Source organism: Callorhinus ursinus, unplaced genomic scaffold (assembly GCF_003265705.2).
Source record: "Callorhinus ursinus isolate GAN/ISIS: 27379988/994484 unplaced genomic scaffold, GSC_fseal_2.0 scaffold38, whole genome shotgun sequence".
Taxonomy (NCBI): Eukaryota; Metazoa; Chordata; class Mammalia; order Carnivora; family Otariidae; genus Callorhinus; species Callorhinus ursinus.
In genome coordinates this window covers 10,851,855-10,873,597 of record NW_027397100.1, presented here as the reverse complement: position 1 = coordinate 10,873,597, position 21,743 = coordinate 10,851,855, and the positions used below count along the sequence as shown (strand labels likewise).

Here is a 21,743-nt window from a genome sequence, read left to right as displayed (position 1 = left end):
CAAACATATCATCATGATCATCTTCATATAAATACTTAACACCAACAGCCCAAATTGTGATATAACTATATTAGGAGAATAAAAAAGAAATATGTAGTATAGGGTGTTGTGAATTAAATCCTAGTTTACAAGGGAAGAAAACTGATAATGTCTAAAATTGAAAAGTCAAGAAATAGCCTTAAAAGCATGCTACTAAGAAATACTGGCTATCCTGTTTCCTGCAGGACCCTTCCCCTGCAAAACAAACAGCTACAGTGTGGACAGTGGCTGTGTGGGGAGGGCAGAACTGGGGGGTAAAAAGGGGGGCAGGGCACAGCCATTTTTTTTTATTTTTTTATTTTTTTAAAGATTTTATTTATTTATTCATGAGAGACACAGAGAGAGAGAGAGCGAGAGAGAGGCAGAGGGAGAAGCAGGCTCCCAAGGAGCAGGGAGCCCAATGAGGGACTCGATCCCAGGACTCTGGGATCATGACCTGAGCCGAAGGCAGACGCTTAACCATCTGAGCCACCCAGGCGCCCAGGGCACAGCCATTTTTAATTACAAGGCTCACGATACCCAGAGAGCTTTCCTATCGTATTCCAAATATTTGGAATATTGTATATTCCAAATACACAAGGAATTTCTTTTACGTCTACATTGTCTTACATTTACTCCCATTTAAAAATAATCATTTGGATTTTGTTTTCCTTGTGAACAGCTGAGTACTGTGATGAAAGAGCCACCAATCCAGTCATCTTCAAAGCTAAATTACTGGCAGGTGTTGTATGGGTTTCTTCTCCTGGAGTACTTGTGGTTTGACAGTTTATAGCAGTGATAACCTCTTACATCATGCTGCCTAAGCTGTCAACCTGTTCCGTGGATGTGACATTTCCAGACACTTAGTTTTCATTGACTTATTTTGTCTTTACTGCATTCTTTTTAAACAAAAGCTGAATTTCATAAACATCTATGTATATCTTATTTGTTTAGTCCTAAGTGTAAGATATCTTTTTTTAAATTTGTTTTTGAGAGAGAGAGCACGCAAGGGGCAGGGAGCAGAGGGAGAAGCAGGCTCCCTGCTGAGCAAGGAGCCCAATGCGGGACTCGATCCCAGGACCCTGGGATCATGACCTGAGCCGAAGGCAGATGCTTAACCAACTGAGGTGCCCTAGTCCTAAGTGTAAGATACCTTATGTCTTACAATATCATATTAAATGCAAGTAAACAGCTGTCTTCAAAAAATAATTCATTAAGGGGCACTTGGGTGGCTCAGTCATTAAGCGTCTGTCTTTGGCTCAGGGCATGATCCCGGGGTTATGGGATCGAGCCCCACGTCAGGCTCCCTGCTCAGCGGGAAGCCTGCTTCTCCCTCTTCCACTCCCCCTGCTTGTGTTCCCTCTCTCGCTGTGTCTCTGTCAAATAAATAAATAAAATCTTTAAAAAAATAAATAAAAATAAAAACAAATTAATGAAGATAAGCTACTTTGTTAGGTTATTCTGCAGTCAAATGCTCTACCACTGAGCTATACCCCCTGTTAGGCTATTCTGATTATAAATGTTAACCAAGGAATACTTGTGTCCACTTTAATGGGATTTGTTTTGTTTTAATATAATTAGGAGTGAATTTTATAGTTTGTAACTACAAAAACTTCCTGTTAAAATGAATAGTATTTCTATTTTTAATTTATGAGAATTTATCCTACCCCGGGGTTTTTCAAACCAAATTACCCTTGACAGGCAAGGGAAGGCTTATTTGACTTAAACCCCTAGGTTTCACAAATACTAATGCTTAGGATGAGGCTAAAACAAGTTGTGCTTATTGAAATTAACAAAAAAGAAAAAGAAAAAAAGGGGGTCAATCTCAAGAAAAAGTATGAAGTAAGTTACACTTAGGTAGAAATTAGATATGCCAGTAATCATGAAGGAAGCAATGATTAGCATTTGGGAAATAGAATGAGGATGCCATAACCTAGTTTGTCACCAGACTGCCAAACCGAAGGATTAGCTCTAGGGGTGGTGGGTCATGACCTGTTTGAGTTACTCTGCTTTGAGCCTAGGGTTTGCCTAGTCTACCCCTTTCCCTCAACTCCTACTGATCATGCAGGTCTTGTGCACCCAACTCTAAGGAATATGGATTTGATTCTAACTGCAGTGGGATGCCACTGGAGGGCTTTAAGCAAGGGATCTGTAAGATCTAATTTGCCGTAAGGATCAAACGTGCTGATAAACATACATAGGCTCTGTAAACACTAAAGCATTACACCAGCATTACTTTATTACCTTGAAGAGGACAAATTAAATGGGAGAAAAGAAAAGAAAATACACTAAAACCCACGTAGCACAGGCCTGTTCTAAATCATGTGGTCTGGAGTCGTCTCCCAGACTTCTCTTAAATCCCATTTAGGGAAATGGGGAAGAGTTGGGGATGATCAGGTTTGGTGAAAGAGGAATCAGGGAATCAGGAATTTTATTTGACATATTAAGTTTGGGATGTCCACTAGACATCTAAGTGGAGGTGTTGAGAAGGTATTTGGATACACCCATCTGGAGCTAACGGGAGAAATCTGGATGGAAATACAAATTTAGGATAAATCAGAATATAGGGAATCTGTTAAACAATACTCTCTAAACTTTACAGCATCCTTACTACGTTTTAAAACACCATTTTAAGTGCCTTATATGTATAAACTCTCTTGATCCTTACCACAATCTTACAGGCTAGGTCTCATTATTAGCCCTATTTTACAAATGAAGAAACTGAGGCATATAGAGATTAAGTAACGTGCCCTAACACAGACAGCAAGTATGTACCAGAGCTGGGATTCAAACCTAGGATATTTGACTCTAGAACTCTTTAAAGCCATGAGACTGTTTAGGAGTAGAGACAGCATTGAGGAGGAGGAAGAATGAGCCCTCACGAACAGTATTCCAATTCAAACAATTTTCTGAGTCCTGGCTATCAAGGGCCTGACACTGTTTATAGGCTCTGCAGACACAAAGTCCCTTAGTCCCTTAAGAAGCCCAGTCTAACAGCTACAAGCTGACGGCAACTATTTACTGAACATCCACTATCCGCCTCACACTGGCCAAGCTTTTTAGACATATGATGTCACTTAATCCTCCAAACAGCCCTATGAGATAGATATTATTGCCATTTTAGAAATAAGGAAACAGAGCTTCAGGAAGTTTAAATAACGTAACCTAGGTCACTGAACTAGTTAGTGAGAGAACTAGGGTTCAATCTAGGTCCACCTTCCTTCAAAATACAGTCTTCTCCAAGGAAATCCTGTTACATGCTACCACATGGATGAACTTTGAGGACTTTAAGCTAATCGGAATTAGGCAATCACAAAAAGACAAATACTGTTTGAGTCCACTTCTATGAAGTATTGAAAGTAGTCAAATTCATAGAAACAAAAAGTAGAATGGTAGTTGCCAGGGGCTGGGGGAAAGGAGGTGGGAGGGAAGTTGTTTAATAGGTATAGAGTCTCAGACTGGCAAGATGAAAAAATCCTGGAGCCCTGATTCACAACAATGTGAACACACTTAACACTGCTGAATTGTACACTTAAAAATGGGTAAGATGGGAAACTTCATGTTCACCACAACTTAAAAAAAATTTTTTTTCAATCTGGTCTTTCCCAGTATACCACATGCCATAATGGACATGCTTACTGTGCTATGGAAATGCCTGTGAGGAAAGAATTTACCTGTAATGTGGGGAAAGGGGGGGTGTGTGAGGCAAGGAAGAGATCAAGGAAAGCTACCAAGAAAGGATATATTTGAAAGATGAAATTCCCCACTCTACCCTCACCAGAGTTTTAGGAAGATCTCTCCATCTCAACCTCTGAAAGAGCTTCCACACCTGCATACAACTCCTGATTACCACAATAATCAGGCTCAAGAATATTCTAGCACCCTTCTATCTGGTGAGCTTCTCCAACCTCCTCCCATTCCAAATCATCCAGCACTGGAAGCAAATTAAGTGTCCTAAATTGCCTCAATGATTATGCCGAACGACTTTTGTAGCTCCCTACTGCTCTCAGAATGTAAAGGATTAGCAAGATGTGTGTTTAGTAGATCACCTAAATTTTCTGAGCCTGTTTCCTCATCTGTGTTGAGGCAGGAGTCCTGACACCTCATTCAAAAGCCTGAAGATTAAATGAAAACACTGTATACCTTGCACAACGTTTGATCTGAAGTATGTGCTCAGTGAAGGTGAGTTAGCTCCCTTTCTGCCTGTCCCTACAACCCACCTAGGTAAGGCATTTTGGTTAAAAGAGCAAGTCTTTCCAGGATGTTAAGGCAGATAGAGAAGAATGCAGGGGGAAAAAGTTGCTCAACTATGATTATCTGATGTTCAGGAAAATACTGATCACCCAGAACTGGTTCTTCATCTGTAACCTGCTAACACAGAGACCACCTGGTTTTTATCTTTATTCTGTCCTTTTAATCATATGAGTAGTTCTGAAATGGCTCAAGTTTATAGATATACAGATATATATAGTATACTGTGAAAAATCTCACTCCCATTCTCTCCCCCATCTACCCAACTGCCACTGACTCCCACCAACCACTGTATTAGTTTCTTGTGTATCCTTCAAAAAGTTCCTATATGCAAAAGCTGTCTTTAAATTAAGCTAATGTTTTACAGGTGCGTTTGCAACCTAAGTTCTGGGAATGAAATGGGGGGGGTAGCAGGAGCGAGGAGCCTAGGTCTTTTCATCCTGCCTTACCCTAAAGCAGTGTCCTTCATTCATTCAAAAAATACTAATCATATATTGGGCGCCTATTATAAGCCAGATACCAAGTACAGCATTAACTGACTGATTATCCTTCAACCCTTACTAAGCAACAAAAACGCACCTAACGCTTTACACAATTGTCTCCATTGATCCTCACACCACCTTAAGAGGCAGGTTACTAATTATCATCTCCATTTTACAAATGAGAAAAGTGAGGCACCGAAAGATAACTTGCTCAAGCAAGGCTCTGAATCCAGGCCTGACTCCAAAGTCCTCGCTCTTAACCATGACGCTCTACATTGGCAAAACCAGTCCCTGCACCCTTTGGAGCTCAGCCTAACGTGGGATACAGGCGAGGAAAAGGGTAGACAAACAAAGAAATATGTAATTAGACTAACAAAGTAATGTGAGCGAAACGAATTCAGAGCTGTGACTGAATAACAATGGGGACCTACTTTAGAAATGGGGTAGGGGGTAGTGTCAAGGAAAGGCCTCTCTGAGAGAATGACATTTATGATAGGCGTAGGAACCGTTCGGGGGCTGCAATGACGACCCACCACCCAATTCACGGGGGAGAAACTCGAGGCCCTTAGAAGCTAAAGCAAACTCGCTCAGGGTCCCCCAGATGTGTAGACGTGGCGCAGGGTTGGGAGGATCCAGAAGCTGGGCCCAGGACTCGTACACGCCATCGATGCCCGATGCAGCCCAGGCCCGCTCGGCCCCTAACCGGGGTTTCTAGCCGGCTGCTGCCCACCGCCCCGCGGCGGCTGACAGCATACGGACAGCCTGCAGGGAGGCCCCGCGGCCAGCTAAGAGGGGTCGGGCCCGTACTGCGGAGGCCTGGAAAGGCCTCTTCTCCGGCCCCCCGCCAGCTCCCGCCGGGTCCGCCCCGCCCCGCCCCTCCGGGCCGGCTTCGTACCTGCACGGCCCGGACCAGGCCCCGGCCGGTCAGCTGGCCCTGCCGCAGCTGCAGCAGAATGTTACCGGGCCGCGGCCGGCCGCCCCATCCGCCCCAAGCCGCCACCGTTGCCGCTGCCCGTCGCCCTCGGCCGGCCCCAGACCCAGCAGCCGCCGGCGCCGCCGCCATGTCTCCTCGTCCGACAAACAGGAAGCAAGCGGCCCCGGGGCCGCGGAGATTTCTACGGGGCGGCGGAGGGGTCGCCGCAGCGCCCCCAGCGGGCCGACGGCGGAGGCGCAAGCCGCGTGTCAGGGGCCGTGCGCCCCGCGGGGCCTACTGGGATATGTAGTCTTGCTCTCTGGGGGGGCAGGTGCGAAATTGAGATGTGGCGTTTCCCGCGCCGCTTGCTTTTGGGACCCCTCGGTCCAGCATTTCGGCGAGGTCCCCTGAGGTCAAAGACAAGTCCCTGCGTGCGCACTCTCCCATTTCTTGCCTGTTTGGGAGGTTACAGCCATTTGGCTAGGAAAAATCCTGGGCTCCAGTCCAGGAATCAAGCCTCCTAGCCTGATTCCTGCCTGCCTCTCTCTGCCCCTGACTCGGTGCGGATGAACCTTGGCTCTCTGCTCCTTAATTTCCCTTTTATTTCATTCAGTCAGTAGTTCCTGGGAGCCTATTCAGCCAGTAAGTAGTTCTTAGAGGTCCCGAACCGGTCACTGTGAATACAGTGGAGAGCAGAACAGACTAACTAGGTCATGTTTTGGAATGCAGGTTATAGCAGAAGACAGCAAATCCATACACAAATAAAATGCATGATAACAGACTGGCTAAGTTGTGTAAGTGGGTAGGTTGTTGTGAAGTTAAGTGAAATAATGGAAGGGAAAGAGATCGGTAAATTATGACATCATATCTTTTGTCAGTGGAAACTTGTCCTAATTTTTCCCCACCAGATAATATGTTCTCTGTACTCTGAGCCCATGTAATCATTCTTTTGGCAAGCCTCTGTGTCAGGATTGCCTTCTTGCCTCCCCTCTTCCTTTCCTGGAAGGGGTCTTGTAACATAAATGAAAGAGAAGTGTTGGGTGCAATGCAATAAGGAATGGTGGAGATTGTGACTTATCATTTATCACCCAAATCAGAAACTTTTAAGAGAAAAGAGACACTATTAATAGTTATGTTGGGACAGCAGGCATGGTGACCATTATCCCAGTTTGCCTGGGATAGTCCCCATATACGTCGGCTGTTTATGTTGCAAGACCCCTCCCAGGAAAGGAAAAGGGGAGTCAACAACGTCCATCTAAAATGAGTGGTCCCTACTGGCCTCCAGCAGATAGTTGCTGGATCTTCTGGTTTTTCTAGAAAAGCCAAAAGGGACGCCTGGTGGCTCAGTCGTTAAGCATCTGCCTTCGGCTCAGGTCATGATCCCAGGGTCCTGGGATCGAGTCCCGCATCGGGCTCCTTGCTCAGTGAGGAGCCTGCTTCTCTCTCTCCCTCTACTGCTCCCCCTGCTTGTGCTCTCTCTCTCTCTGACAAATAAATAAAAATCTTAAAAAAAAATAGAAAAGGCAAAAGTCTGGGTTTTCATGTGAAATCCCCAAATTTTGAAAACTCCACAAACCAAATAAAACCCTGTCTCCTTTTGACCCCTGGAACAGGGAGACCAGGAACAGGTCCATAGATACATGCAAGTTGAGCACATGGTAAGGGAGATATTTCAAATCAATGGGGAAAGGAGCACCTGGGTGGCTCAGTCCATTAAGCATCTGCCTTCAGCTCAGGTCATGATCCCAGAATTCTGGGATCAAGCCCCATCGGGCTCGCTGCTTGCAGGGAGCCTGCTTCTCCCTCTCCACTCATGCTCTCTCTCTCTTAATAAATAAATAAAATCTTTTAAAAAAAAGTTTAGGTTCTTCACTTCACACCAAAAGCTAAAATGAATCTTAGACATTTTAAAAGCTACGTATAACAGAGGGACCTGGGTGACTCAGTTGGTTAAGCGCTAGACTCTTGATATCAGCTCAGGTATTGATCTCAGGATCATGGGCTCAAGGCTCAAGTTGGGCTCAGCACTCAGCGGGGAGTCTGAAGATTCTCTCCCTCTGTTCTCCTCCCCACTTGTGCAAGCTCTCTCTCTCTCAAATAAATAAATAAATATAAAAGCTGTATATAACAAAATCAAAGTATAGTTCTAAAACTGGATAGTGGTGATGATTATTCAACTCTAAGTTTACTAAAAATCATTGGATTATATACTCAAAATGGGTAAATTTTATGATACATGAATTATACCTCAAGAAAGCTGTTAAAAATCAAAGCATAAAAATAATAGAAGTGAATCTTTGAAAATATATTTGTGATTTGGGGGTTTATGATTTTGGAGTTCTTAATCATAAGACCCAGAAATCATGACTATGAAAAGATTGACAAGTTTGATCTCAACAATATTAAAACTTCTGTACAAGACACTATGAACAACCATAAAAGGCAAGAGATATTCTGGGAAAGAGTCAACATCCAGAATTTATGAAGAACATACTGTGCCCTCTGCCTTAAGTTCTCATTCCCAGGAAGCTCTGAATGGCTTGCTTCCTCATGTACTCTAGGTTTCTGTTGAAGGGGAGACCTTTCCTGACCATCCATATAAAATAGCATTTCTTACACTCTACATCTTATTACCTGCTTTGTTTGTTTGCTTCCTTTTATAGCACTATCCCCACCTGACATATAGTTGTTTACTTTCTGCACCCCTCCTCCTGACTAGAGTATACTTTTGGTCTGTTTTAAGTTCATTGCCGTATTCACCTCCAGCACCTAGAATAGTACTTAACACATAGCAGGTGATCAAATATTTGTTTATTGGATCAATGAATTACCCAGCAGATGCATGAACTCCTAAAAATACAAAGAAAAGCCAAACAACCCAATAGAGAAATAGATAGAAATGAACAGGCAATTGATGGAAGAAAAATCAATGGCCAGTAAATGTGTAAAAAGATGTCCATCCTCAATTTTACTAATAGTAGTATGTTGATGGTCAGAACATAAATTGATATACCTTTCTGGAAAGCAATTTTTAGCAGTATGAATTAAGTCATAAGAAACCCAAACTTTTTGACTCAGTAATTACTCCTTTAGGAATCTCTCCTAATGATATTGTTTGATATGATGATGATTCACAAACAAAAATGCTTATTGTATTATTTGTGATCGCAAAAACAGAAACAATGTCACCATAAAACAGGAGATGTTTAAGTAGATTCTAGTATTTCAATATAATTGAAATATAGTTGAGTCATTGAATATCACTGTTTACAAAATAAAATAATAAGATTTCAAATAAAATTAAACATACATCTCCTTTGATCTGCTTCTAGGAATTTATGTTTTAGCAACAAAGAAAGAAGTATACCAAGATATATTATTAGAATACTCAGTGATGAGGAGCTTGGGTGGCTCAGTTGGTTAAGCATCTGACTCTTGATCTCAGCTCAGGTCTTGATCTCAGGGTCATGAGTTCAAGGTCTATATTAGGTTTAAAAAAGAATAACAAAAGAAAAAAGAATAAAAGAATACTCAGTGAGGCAGTTATATATCAAAATATTGGAAACAGTTTAAATAACCATCAAGAGAGGTCACTGGTTAAACAAACTGTTTCATGTATATAGTAAAATATTCTGCAGTTGTCAAAAGGATTAAGTATACAGACACACGTGCACACTCGCTGATATGGGAAGATGTTCAAGACACAGTTAAGTGAAAAAAACTCATAGAAGACCAACATGCATCACGTGATCCCATTTGTATCAAAAATCATCAACTTACTAGACTTATGTATATATTGCAAAATCTTGAAGATTATGTACAAAATAGTTAAAAGTAGTTACCTGGGGAATGGAATTAGGAAGGTGGGGAAGAATGTTCATTTTTCCTAACTTTGACACTGTTATTTGCATTTTTTTAAAAGAATTTATTTATTTATTTGACAGAGAGAGACACAGCGAAAGAGAAAACACAAGCAGGGGGAGTGGGAGAGAGAGAAGCAGGCTTCCCGTGGAGGAGGGAACCCGATGTGGAGCTCGATCCCAGGACCCTGGAATCGTGACCTGAGCTGAAGGCAGACGCTTAAAGACTGAGCCACCCAAGCGTCCCTGTTATTTGCATTTTTATTATGAGCATATATAACTTTAATAATTTAACATTTAAAAGCTTTTAAAATTATGTACCTATAACTGGATCGGAAGATGCTCACCACACATTGTTGAAACAAAAACAAAGCAAGTTATAAAGGAATCGGTATATTATGATCCCATTAATGTATAATTCGACATTCCTACTCTATATGGTTATATGCACAGAATGACCTGAATGAAGCATCATCAAAAATGCCAAAGGTGGGGGGCGCCTGGGTGGCTCAGTAGGTTAAGTGTCTGACTCGGTTTTGGCTCAGGTCATGATCTCACAGTCATGGGATTGAGCCCGCGTCAATCGAGCGCAGAGTCTACTTCAGATTCTCTCGCCCTCTCCCTCCTGCTCACTCTCAATAAAAAAAAAAAAAATAAATAAGTAAATAAAATTTTAAAATGCCAATGGTGGGGTGCCTGGGTGGCTCTGTCGTTAGGCGTCTGCCTTCGGCTCAGGTCATGATCCCAGGGTCCTGGGGTCGAGTCCCACATCGGGCTCCTTGTTCAGCAGGGAGCCTGCTTCTCCCTCTGCCTGCTGCCCCCGCTGTTCGTGCTCTCTCTCCCTCTCTCTGACAAATAAACAAATAAATAAATCTTTTAAAAAATTAAGTTCCGGTCAGTTAACACACAGTGTAATATTAGTTTCAGGTGTATCAACACTTCCATACATTACCCGGTGCTCATTACAAATGCACTCCTTATCCACATCATCTATTTAACCCATCCCTCACCCCTTTCCCTCTGGTAACCACATGAGTTCTCTGTAATTAAAAGTCTGTTTCTTGATTTCTCTCTCTTTTCCTCGCTCTCTTATTTTTTCCCCTTTGCTTGTTTTGTTTCTTAAATTCTGCATATGAGTGAGATCATATCGTATTTGTCTTTGTCTGACTGATTTATTTCACTTAGCATCATACCCTTAGATCCATCCATGTCATTGCAAATGGCAAGATTTCATTCTCTTTTATGGCTGAGTAATATTCCATTGCATATATATATACACCACATCTTCTTTATCAGCCATGAATCATTTTTACACTCAGGGAAAAAAAAGATCTTTTAATATTAGAAACTAAGAAAAAAGAAAAGGTGTTTCCAGGGATACAGGCTGGGCATTGGTGAGCTGTCTGGCAGCAGCCAGTCTTCCCTGGGTAATCACGGCCCAGGATTCTGCCCAGAGTTCTTCCCGAGGTATATGGTGGAGTATACTCTCATTCTTGTCAGGACGAATGAGGAAACAGGATCCTGACAAATTTCACAGTTCAAATGGCCCTTCAGGTTTCCCTTGGCACTCATCATGCTGGGAACAAGTCTTTCCACCCAAGCTTTAACTCAACTACAAAACTCACCTGCCATTCCTAAATTTGTACCTTGCTCAGCCCAGCCTGGCTCAGGCATTCCCCAAAGCTGGCTATTCATTGAGTCAAAAATGATCACATCAAATTCAGTCTTTAAGGTCACCATGTGTCTAGGAAGTAAGGAGATCAGTTTTCAGAAATCTCTGGGTAAAACCATTCTTCCTACTTCGTCTCTGTTCTGCAGGCCTTTCCCATAGAAACCAGATGTGTATCTCTCACCACCAGAGGGCGTAGCACCCCTCCCTATAAGAAGTCAGTTGATGTCAATTTGGGTCAGCGTTAGAAAAAATGAAGCCCTTAAACTGGCTAATTTTTTTTCCTCACAGTAATCCCAAATGGTTTAACCAAACATGCTGATGTTACTCATAGAATATTACTTCTTGTAAATGAGTTACCAAACTCATCTCAGTTGGGCAGAAATATTTTCTGGGGCAATTTTTTAAATCATATTTTTTAATCAGAGAGAAATCATTTTAATCAAAGCAACTGACACAGCTATATTCAGACCACAGAAGCAGCTGTCCCATGTAGTTATGCATTGTCATGTGGTGGGTATTTCAATTATATTTTTTTCATCTTATGTTTCTAACGTATAATCTCTCAGCGATTTCTTTTTTTTTTTTAAGATTTTATTTATTAGAGAGAGAGAGAGAGAGAGTGCCAGCAAGAGCAGGGGGAGGGGCAGAAAGAGAAGGAGAAGCAGGCTCCCCGCTGAGCAGGGAGCCTGACGTGGGGCTCAATCCCAGGACCCCGAGATCATGACCAGAGCTGAAGGCAGATGCTCAACCGACTGAGCCACCCTGGTGCCCCTCAGTGATTTGTTTCAAAAATGTTTATTGAGTACCATCTTAAGTGCCAGGCACTGCTGTGGGTGCTAGGAATACTGTGCTAAATAAAAAACCCAGGGTAACGGGGCTGAGAGGCTGTTCACAGAGCAAGTGAAGATGAATGCCAGAGGACTTGGATCTCAGTTAAAGGACAGTATTCCAGTTACTGAACTTTCAGCAAGTGGACCTTTTGAAAGTCATGATCTTCTTCGAAAAGGCCTTCCGTGTGTGAAAAATGAACTTTTGCCCAGTCATCCTCTTGAATTATCAGAAAAAAATTTCCAGCTCAACCAAGATAAAATGAATTTTTCCACACTAAGAAACATCCAGGGCCTGTTTGCTCCACTAAAATTACAAATGGAGTTCAAGGCAGTGCAGCAGGTACAGCGTCTTCCATTTCTTCCAAGCTCAAACCTTTCACTGGATATTTTGAGGGGTAATGATGAGACTATTGGATTTGAAGATATTCTTAATGACCCGTCACAAAGTGAACTAATGGGAGAACCACACTTGATGGTGGAATATAAACTCGGTTTACTGTAATCTGTTGTGCTGTTCATGAAAATAGAGGGGCTGCATGTTGTTTATAGTCATCTTTTTACTGTAATTTGATGTACACAACATTAAAAATACTGACACATGAAAAAAAAAAAAAACCCAAATGTGTCTGCTCTCCTGGAGCTTATACTCTTGTGTAAGACCCACCCCTTTTTGGAGCACATACCATTGGCCAAGAGTTTTATTGGCACTGTCTTATTTTCCCCACCACTTTTTAGGGGAAAATTTTCAAATCTACAGAAAGTTGAAAGCGTGATACTACGAACACACATTTCCTTTGCTTGGACTCACCAATTGTTAACATTGTGTTTTATTGTATCTATTCTTTCTCTCTTTCCCTATCAATCTGCATACATATACATATATTTTAGCATATATCTCCAAGAACAAGGTCACGCTCCTAATAACCATGACACCACCACACCCAAGAAATTTAATGTTGATATATTACCCTATATTCCATGTTCAAATGTCTGCAGTTGCCCCCAGAATGTCCCTTATAGTCTTTTCCCCCCAAATCTAGGATTCAATCAAGGATCATACATTTTTTTTAAAGATTTTATTTATTTATTTGACAGAGAGACCCAGCAAGAGACAGAACACAAGCAGGGGGAGGGGGAGAGGCAGAGGGAGAGGGAGAAGCAGGCTTCCCGCTGAGATTGGAGCCCGATGCGGGGCTCGATCCCAGGACCCTGGGATCATGACCTGAGCTGAAGGCAGATGCTTAACGACTGAGCCACCCAGGTGCCCAAGGATCATACATTTTTGAACGCCATGTCTTTTTAGTGTCTTTTAATCTAGAAAAGTCCCTCATCTTTTCTGTCTTTCATAGCACTGACAATTTTTAGGAGTCCAACTTTGCTGAATGTCCTACACCTGGATCTTCATGACTATTTTCTCATGACTGGAACAGGGCTTAATTTTTTTTATGTATATAGAGAAAAAATTTTATTAGGTAACAGAAAAATAAATAGGTTCTACAAAACAAATAAACCTGGCATTCTATGTTTATCACCCAAAAAGGAATAGAATGGGAAATGACATCTCACAAGGACAGCATTTGACAATGATAACTAAGATCTGGTTTAATAGTCACACATTCCTTTAGTGCTTATTTGTCTGGGAAACTCTTGATTGCTCCTTCCACTCTGAATGGTGCCCTTTGTGGATAGTCTTCTTGATTGCTGGGTATTTCTCATCTTTTTTTTTAACTTATATTCAATTAATTAATGTATAATTTATTATTTGTTTCAGAGGTAGAGTTCAGTGATTCATCAGTTGCATATAACACCCAGTGCTCATTCCATCAATTGCCCTCCTTAATGCCCATCACACAATCACTCCATCCCCCCACCCACCTCCCCTCCAGCAACACTGGGAAAAAAGAGAGAGAGAGATCAAGAAACAAGACTCAAGTTTGTTTCCTATAGTTAAGGGTCTCTTGTGGTTTGTCTCCCTCCTGTTTTCGTCTTATTTTATTTTTCCCTCCCCTTCCCTACGATCCTCTGTTTTGTTTCTTAATTTCCACATTTGTCTGGAAAACAGTATGGAGTTTCCTCCAAAAGTGAAAAATAGAGCTACCCTATGAACCAGCAACTGCACTACTGGGTATTTACCCAAAAGATACAAACATAGTGATCAGAAGGGGCACCTGCACCCCGATGTTTATAGCAGCAATGCCTGCAACAGCCAAACTATGGAAAGAGCCCAGATGTCCATCGACAGATGAATGGACAAAGATGTGATATATATATATAGACAATGGGATATTACTCAACCGTCAAAAACAAAAAATGAAATCTTACCGTTTGCGATCAGTTTTATTCCTATTTTGCACGTCGAATACATCATGTCCCTCCCTTCTGGCTTGCCAAGTGTCTATGGAGAGATCTGCTCTTTCCATCCTCGTGTTCATTGCATCAGCCTGTTTCCCATCTCAGTTATTATAGTTTTCATTTCTGAGTTTTTTTTTTTTTAAACTCTTTTCTCTCTGTGGTAAGGGCCTCCCTGAAGTCCTCCATTCTTTTCTTAATCCCAGCGAGTATCCTTAGGATTGTTGCTTTAAATTCTCCATCGGACCTGATCCTGGGATAGAGCCTCACATCGGGCTCCCCGGTCTGCGGGGAGCCCGCTTCTCCCTCTCCCACTCCACCTGCTAATGTTCCCTCTCTGGCTGTGTCTCTCTGTCAAATAAACAAAATCTTAAAAAAAAAAAAATTCTCCATCGGGCATGTTACATCTATCTGTCCCGCTCAGATCTCCGGCCATGACTTAATCTTGTCCTCTCATTTGGGATGAATTCCTCCGTCTTGGCATTTTGTCTAAGTCTCTGCCTTCTTCTGGGTGCAAGGAAAGTCTGTTTGTTTCCCACTTTGGAGAGAAATGGCTTTATGAAGCAGTGGGTATGTAGTGCCCGGCGTCTGGCGCCTGAACGAGCGTCTCTGGTGGGGGCCGCGTGGCCTCTGCGCTCCAGCCTTCAGGCGGGTCATCCGCAGAGGCTCTCCGCGCGGGATGTGGACAGTGTGTGGTCCCTGGCCGGAACGAGGCGGGTTTGGGCTAGGTATGCTCTGCTCTGCTGGTGAAATGGGACCTGAGGCTGCCTGCACGAGAACTGCAGCCCCACAGAACTCTCTCGTCAGGGGACGCGGGATGTGCGGGGGCTCGGGCCGCTCTTCTGGGCAAGGGGCCGGCCACGCTGGGACTGAGGCAAGCTCGACAGAGAAGGGCAGCCCCGCCAGAGCACCAGGGTGCCGGACTTGGCGTCAGCGGGATGCGCGGCCCGCGTCCTCGCTGTGCCGCTCACCCGCCCAGGTGGCTCTGTGCGGATGCTGACGGGCAGGGGAGGAAGATGACACCGGCCCCCGCCTTTGTCCCCGGAGAGCAGGCTCCGAGCCCGCTGCCTCTCAGGAAAGCACTCTGAGAAGAACAAGCCATCTCCCCCGGCGGTGTCCCAGACCTTTTCCAGAGCGCTGTTTCCGGGCCATCTGCCCCAGGCCGGGCCTGCTGACTTCTCAAACTCCAGGCTTTAGGGACGTAATTTGACCAGGGAAGACCCTGAGTTGGTCTGCTGGGGGTAGGTCTCACTGCGCTGTGACTGAGGACAGCTTGACCCCAAAGACAGCCTCCCCCAGACAGCAGGGAAGTGGGGTTTGGTGGAAGCGAGGGATGCAGCCCGTGCTGGCCCAGTGCTGCCTCCTGCTGGTGTATCTGTGTTTCTGCTGCGGGACGGGGAGAGAAATGGCGCCAGCCAGCGCCTGGGTGTTCAGAGAGGCCTCTCCAGGGATACTACCTCTCTGCGCCTCCTCCAAGAAGGGCAAATCATCTCCCCGCCGTGTGCCACAGGCACTGTTCAGATGGCTGTTCCCATGCCCTCTGTCCCCCGGGGTGTTTGCCTGCCTTCTCTCCGGAGCAGGGCAGTGCCCTCCGTGCTCTATCCCGGCCAAGCCCACCCCCCTTTCAAGCTCCAGGCTTGAAGCCCCGCCGGCTGCAAGAACTCATGAAAATCAGCCCCTCTCTTTTTCCCAGCGAATGGCTTTGGGGAAATGTTCTCCTTGTGGGTTCCCCTGTGTGCTCCTCTCTCTCTGTGTGTGTGTGTGTGTGTCTCTTTCTTCCTTCCTTGAACGCGGCTCCCTCTCCTCCACAGCAGTCATCATCCCTTTCTCTCCCAAACCACACCTCCGCCCTTCCTACCCTCTTCGATGAGGCTTCTTCTCTCCCATTAGTTGTGGAGTTTGTTTTGTCAGTCTTTGGGCTGATGTCTGGGGTATTTAGGATGATTTGATAGTTATCTCATTGTGTTCCACGGACAAGACCAGCCTAGGGTCCTCCTACTCGGCCGCCATCTTAGTTCCTAGGGTTCAACTTTTTAGCAAGAATACTACAAAGGTGATGGCATGTCTTTCCCATTGCTTCACATCAGGAGGAAATAACATAAATTTATCCTATTATCGATGATGCCAAGTTTGATCTCTTGGCTAATGCGGTGTCTACCAGATGTCTTTATTGGAAAGGTACATTTTTGGGGCACCTGGCTGGCTCAGTAGAACATGCAACTCTTGATCTCAGGGTTTTAAGTTTGAGTTCCACACTGGATGTAGAGATTACTTAAAAATAAAATCTAAAAAAAAAGAAAAAAAGGAAAGGTACATTTTCCCCTTTGTAATTAGTAACTTGTCTTCAAGACTGAGAATATCTTGTTCCCCAAATTTCCCTCAGCAGTTTTTAGCATCCTTTGGCAATCTTTGCCTGGATTACTGTGCTGGTGGTTGCAAAATAGTGATTTTCTAATTTTATCATTTCTTCCCCCTTTTATTAGATCATATCCTCCTGAAAAAGGGAGCTCTTCCATTTTTTATCTGGGGTATCACTATGGACTCACAGATTCTTTTTTATGTAATGTGTTACAGTCCTTTACTGTTGTTACTTTGTTTTCCTTAGGTTATCATTTATATATGGTGAAATGCACAGATATTAAGTGTTTAGTGTGATGAATTTTGACATATATTAATACTTATGTAACCAACACCCCAATCTAACCAACACCCCAATGCATTTCTATCACTCCATTTCATCATACTCCTTGCCAGTCAACTCCTGCCCTCCAGGCAACCACTGTTCTGATTTTCATTATTAGGTTCATTGTCACTGTTCTAGAATTTTATGTCAATATAAACATACAGTATGTAGTCTTTGTGTTTAGCTTCTTTCACTTGGCATAATGTTTTTGAGATTCATCCATATTGTTCTATGTATCAGTGGCCCAGTCCTTCTAACTGCCAGGAAGTATTTCATTGTATGAATACACACAATTTATTTATCCATTCTCCTGTTGATAGATATTTGGGTTATTTCTAGTTTGGGACTATTATGAATAAAGCTAATCTTATACAACTTTATAAAAGTTTGAACATCCTTTTTTTTTTTAAGATTTTATTTATTCATCTGAGACACAGAGATACAGAGAGAGAGAGAGAGAGGAGAGAGCCTGAGCAGGGAGAGAGGCAGAGGGAGAAGGAGAAGCAGGCTCCCCGCCAAGCCAGAAGCCCGATGTGGGGCTCAATCCCACGACCCTGGGATCATGACCTGAGCCGAAGGCAGACGCTCAACCATCTGAGCCACCCAGGTGCCCCAAGTTTGAACATTCTTATACAAGTTTTTGGGATGTATGTTTTGATTTCTCTTTCATTATTCCTTTTAATGCTCAAATTGCCTCAAATTTGACCAGTGGTAGTCCTTTCAAGCCAGTTCCAATGTCCTTTTGATATCCTCTGAGCCTATACATGGGATGTGGGGTGACATGACAAAATGCCTACATGTTGAGATGAAGTAAAGTACTGTCACATAGCATCAGGCCGCTATTGACCTTCTAACAATACTCAGAAGGATGATCACCTGCTTCCGGATCATTGTTGACCACTGGTAACTAAGCTGGTGAAAAGCGAAAACCCAGGATAGAAGAAAACTACTGTACTTGACTTTCTGAAGCTTCAATTTGCTTATGTGCATATGGAGAAAATACCTCAATGGATTGTTCTAAGTTGCATATGAGATAATAAATATAAAGCACTTAACACAGCACCCAGCACAAAATAAGCACAAAAAATATTATTATTACATTATTTTTATCACCTACGTTTTCTTTTTTTTTTTTTTAAGATTTTATTTATTTATTTGACAGAGAGAGAGCCAGCAAGAGAGGCAGAGTGGGAGAGGGAGAAGCAGGCTTCCCGTCAAGCAGGGAGCCCGATGCAGGGCTCCATCCCAAGACTCTGGGACCATGACCTGAGTTGAAGGCAAATGCTTAGCGACTGAGCCACCCAGGCGCCCCCCTAAGTTTTCTGTCCACGAATATGTACATTTCAACGGCTTTCAACTGGCATTTTTAGGGCTCGACACAATCCAGCTCTACTCCTAAGTATTCAACCCCAGTTTCCACAGTTCCTCCACAGGCCCTCCATGTTCCAGGCAGGCTAGGATCCTTAGAGGCCCCTAGCCATGCTCAGGGTAGGATCCCCCCAACTCCTACAAATCCCACATTTTAAGACTAAGTTTCTGCCCTAAGACATGAATAGATATTTCTGCAAAGAAGACATCCAAATGGCCAACAGACACATGAAAAAGTGCTCAACATCACTCAGCATCAGGGAAATACAAATCAAAACCTCAATGAGATACCACCTCACACCAGTCAGAATGCCTAAAATTAATACGTTAGGAAAGGACAGATGTCGGTGAGGATGTGGAGAAAGGGGAGCCCTCCTGCACTGCTGGTGGGAATGCAAGCTGGTGCAGCTACTCTGGGAAACAGTATGGAGGTTCCTCAGAAAGTTGAAAATAGAGCTACCCTATGACCCAGCAATTGCACTACTGGGTATTTACCCCAAAGATACAAATGTAGTGATCTGAAGGGTCACCTGTACCCCAATGTTTATAGCAACAATGTCCACAATAGCCAAACTATGGAAAGAGCCTAGATGGCCATCAACAGATGAATGGATAAAGAAGATGTGGTATAAATATACAATGGAATATTATGCAGCCATCAAAAAATGAAATCTTGCCACTTGCAATGACATGGATGGAACTAAAGGGTACTATGCTAAGCAAAATAAGTCAATCAGAGAAAGACGATTATCGTACGATCTCACTGATATGTGGAATTTGAGAAACAAGGCAGAGGATCATAGGGGGAAGGAGGGAAAAACGAAACAAGACGAAACCAGAGAGGGAGACAAACCATAAGAGGCTCTTAATCTCAGGAAATAAACTGAGGGTTGCTGGAGTAGAGGTGGGTGGGAGGGATGGGGTGGCTGGGTGATGGACACTGGGGAGGGTATGTACTATGGTGAGCGCTGTGAACTGTGTAAGACTGATGAATCACAGACCTGTACCCCTGAAACAAATAATACATTATATGTTAATAAAAAGAAAAAAAAAAGACTAAGTTCCTGCCCTTTTCAGAACTCTGGAGGCATTTCTTGTCAGACTTTCACAACTTAACCCTTGCTTACAAATCTTTGTAGTAATTGTTCTGCTATTAGTCCTAGCGGTTTCTTTCCTTCCTAGGTAGATTGCATCTGATAGGATAAAGCAATCAGATGACTTTTTTCCCTCTGAACATAAATACCGTTCAAAACACACTCAAGGCCTTGTTTCCTTGAATTGTATAATTATTCCAATAAGGATGCAAAGGCTCCATCCCTTTTTGAAATCTTTCTTTGGAAACAGCCCAAAAGAATGTCTTTTAAAAAACAAACACCTAAGTAAAAGCCACCGCTTCTAAGTCTTTACAACAATTCTTTGGAACCTCCTCCAAGGCGACAAATTCTAGTTCTCTGGTGGATCTGAGTAAGTGGATGATTAATACCGTTTTTGTTTTTTTAATAAGCTTTTTATTTGGAATAATTTTAGGTTTATAGAAGAGTTGCAAGGATAGTTCAGACAACTCCCTTACACCCTTCACCCGGCTTCCCTTAGTATTAACATCTTACATAACCATTGTTTCTGTTTTTTTCTTTAAGTTGCAGTACATGGAAAGAAATCCCAGATTGACCGTTGGGCTACAGTCCCAGAAAGCAATCAATCAAATTAGAACAGACCATATGAAGAAGAAAAAGAATAGATCCTAACCAAGAATTAATGTCGAAAGTAGAAAAGGGGAATATCATTTCAGATTATTTAGCATTTGAAATTAGTTGTGAACTGAAGTGTGGGAAAATTTTATTCATCTTTGGCAACATTGTCATGACTTTCAACTGATTTTGGTTAAGGAATTTACAGTGTGGTTTTTTGGAAAGTGCATAATCTGGAAAATGTTGAATGTGTGACAAATGTAGCATTTTAATTGAATTAGTTTAAATTGCCCTAAAATAGGTTGTTTTAATGCTACAGAAAATGAGAATGAGAAGGTAAAAAATATGGGATGAGTGAATAGTGACATTAGGGCAAGTATCCACATTAATCAGCAGACAGTGATTTCATTTGCGCCTCATTGAAGAGTGAATGTAAGACAGCTTTAAAAAAAATAGTTTAGGGTGGCTCAGTTGGTTAGGCGACTGCCTTCGGCTCAGGTCATGATCCTGGAGTCCTGGGATCGAGTCCCACATCAGGCTCCCAGCTCAGCGGGGAGCCTGCTTCTCCCTCTGACCTTCTCCCCTCTCATACTGTTTCTCTCTCTCTCTCAAATAAATAAATAAAATCTTTAAAAAAAATAGTTTTAGCAAGTGTGCAAACCAACAAAATGACATTTATTATTTGCAATAATGTATTATTTGCAATAATATTCTTGCAAATGAAAGCTTAATGGTATCAAAATTTAAAAGATACTTGGAAACATGACATACGGAATTAGTCCCTTCAGTATTTTCAAAAAAAAGAAAAAGTATATATAATATGATGGGCAAATTTTCTGAATCATGATGTAGCTGTCAATGAGAAAACCTTATTATTATTGGGTTACATAGTACATGCCAACAGTGAAAATTGCTCACAGGGCTCCCAAAAAATATTATTCTTGTGGCATATATTTTGGTCTGTACAGTTATTACGGTAAATCAATCGACGAAAATATGTTTTAGAAATAGTATAACACAGGAGGTGAGATGCAACAAAAATTTTTAATTTTATTTCATGTAATTCAAACTGCTTTCATCAATAAGTTCTCATCAATTTGTTGCAATGATGTCAGGAACATCTAGTAAGAACCCTAGTTCCCATATTTGAGCTTATATCTGAATTACCTGGAAGGCTTTTTTTTTTTTTTTTAACCTGGAAGGCTTTTAAATACACATATTGCTGTTTCCATCTCCTGATTCAGAAGATCTGGGGTGGAGCCCAAGAGTTTGCGTTTGTAGCAAGTTCTCTGGAGATGCTGATGTTGCTGGGGACCACATTTGAGAACCATGGCCAGTGGCATATATGGTAAAACCTTGCTTACCACAGCAATAGTCATTTGGAACACTTGGAAAGGCTTGAAATATTGGAACAGTTTTCCCATGAACATTCTAACTGAATTCTCTAAGAATGTTTAAAAAAAATCAGCTAAAATATATACATACATACATATCAGTTAAATAGGCCCAACTGTTACTCAAAAAACAACTTCGAAAAGATTTTCCAATGAGATTACTTTTCAGTTAGAAAAATACAAATTTCATTCTTGTATTTTTATAATCTGCTTTGGACTTTCCTTTAAGACAATA

General features: G+C 42.4%; 2 protein-coding genes across 4 annotated transcripts in view; one reads left to right on the top strand and one right to left on the bottom strand.

Moving 5' to 3' along the window:
- TRPC4AP (transient receptor potential cation channel subfamily C member 4 associated protein) overlaps positions 1-14,705 on the bottom strand; it is a 77,959-nt gene extending 63,254 nt beyond the window's left edge. For 2 of the 3 annotated variants that reach the window (XM_025875792.2, XM_025875793.2), the window contains exon 1: positions 5,647-5,852. In XM_025875792.2, coding sequence (XP_025731577.1) covers positions 5,647-5,814 — 168 coding nt within the window. In that variant the 5' untranslated portion in view covers positions 5,815-5,852. Of the gene's footprint in view, positions 1-5,646; positions 5,853-14,348 lie in introns of those variants that run through there. The other variant, XM_073880517.1, reaches the window with a different exon arrangement.
- LOC112827443 (proteasome maturation protein) lies at positions 12,070-12,623 on the top strand. Its single transcript, XM_025876054.2, has one exon. It carries the CDS (start codon positions 12,103-12,105, stop codon positions 12,526-12,528), a length of 426 nt encoding a protein of 141 aa, XP_025731839.1. The 5' UTR covers positions 12,070-12,102; the 3' UTR covers positions 12,529-12,623.
- Positions 14,706-21,743: the final 7,038 nt, after the last annotated feature.

Bases quoted from the DNA above. Each gene is read 5' to 3' on its own strand.
- LOC112827443 (XM_025876054.2), top strand. From the start codon at position 12,103: ATGAATGCCAGAGGACTTGGATCTCAGTTAAAGGACAGTATTCCAGTT.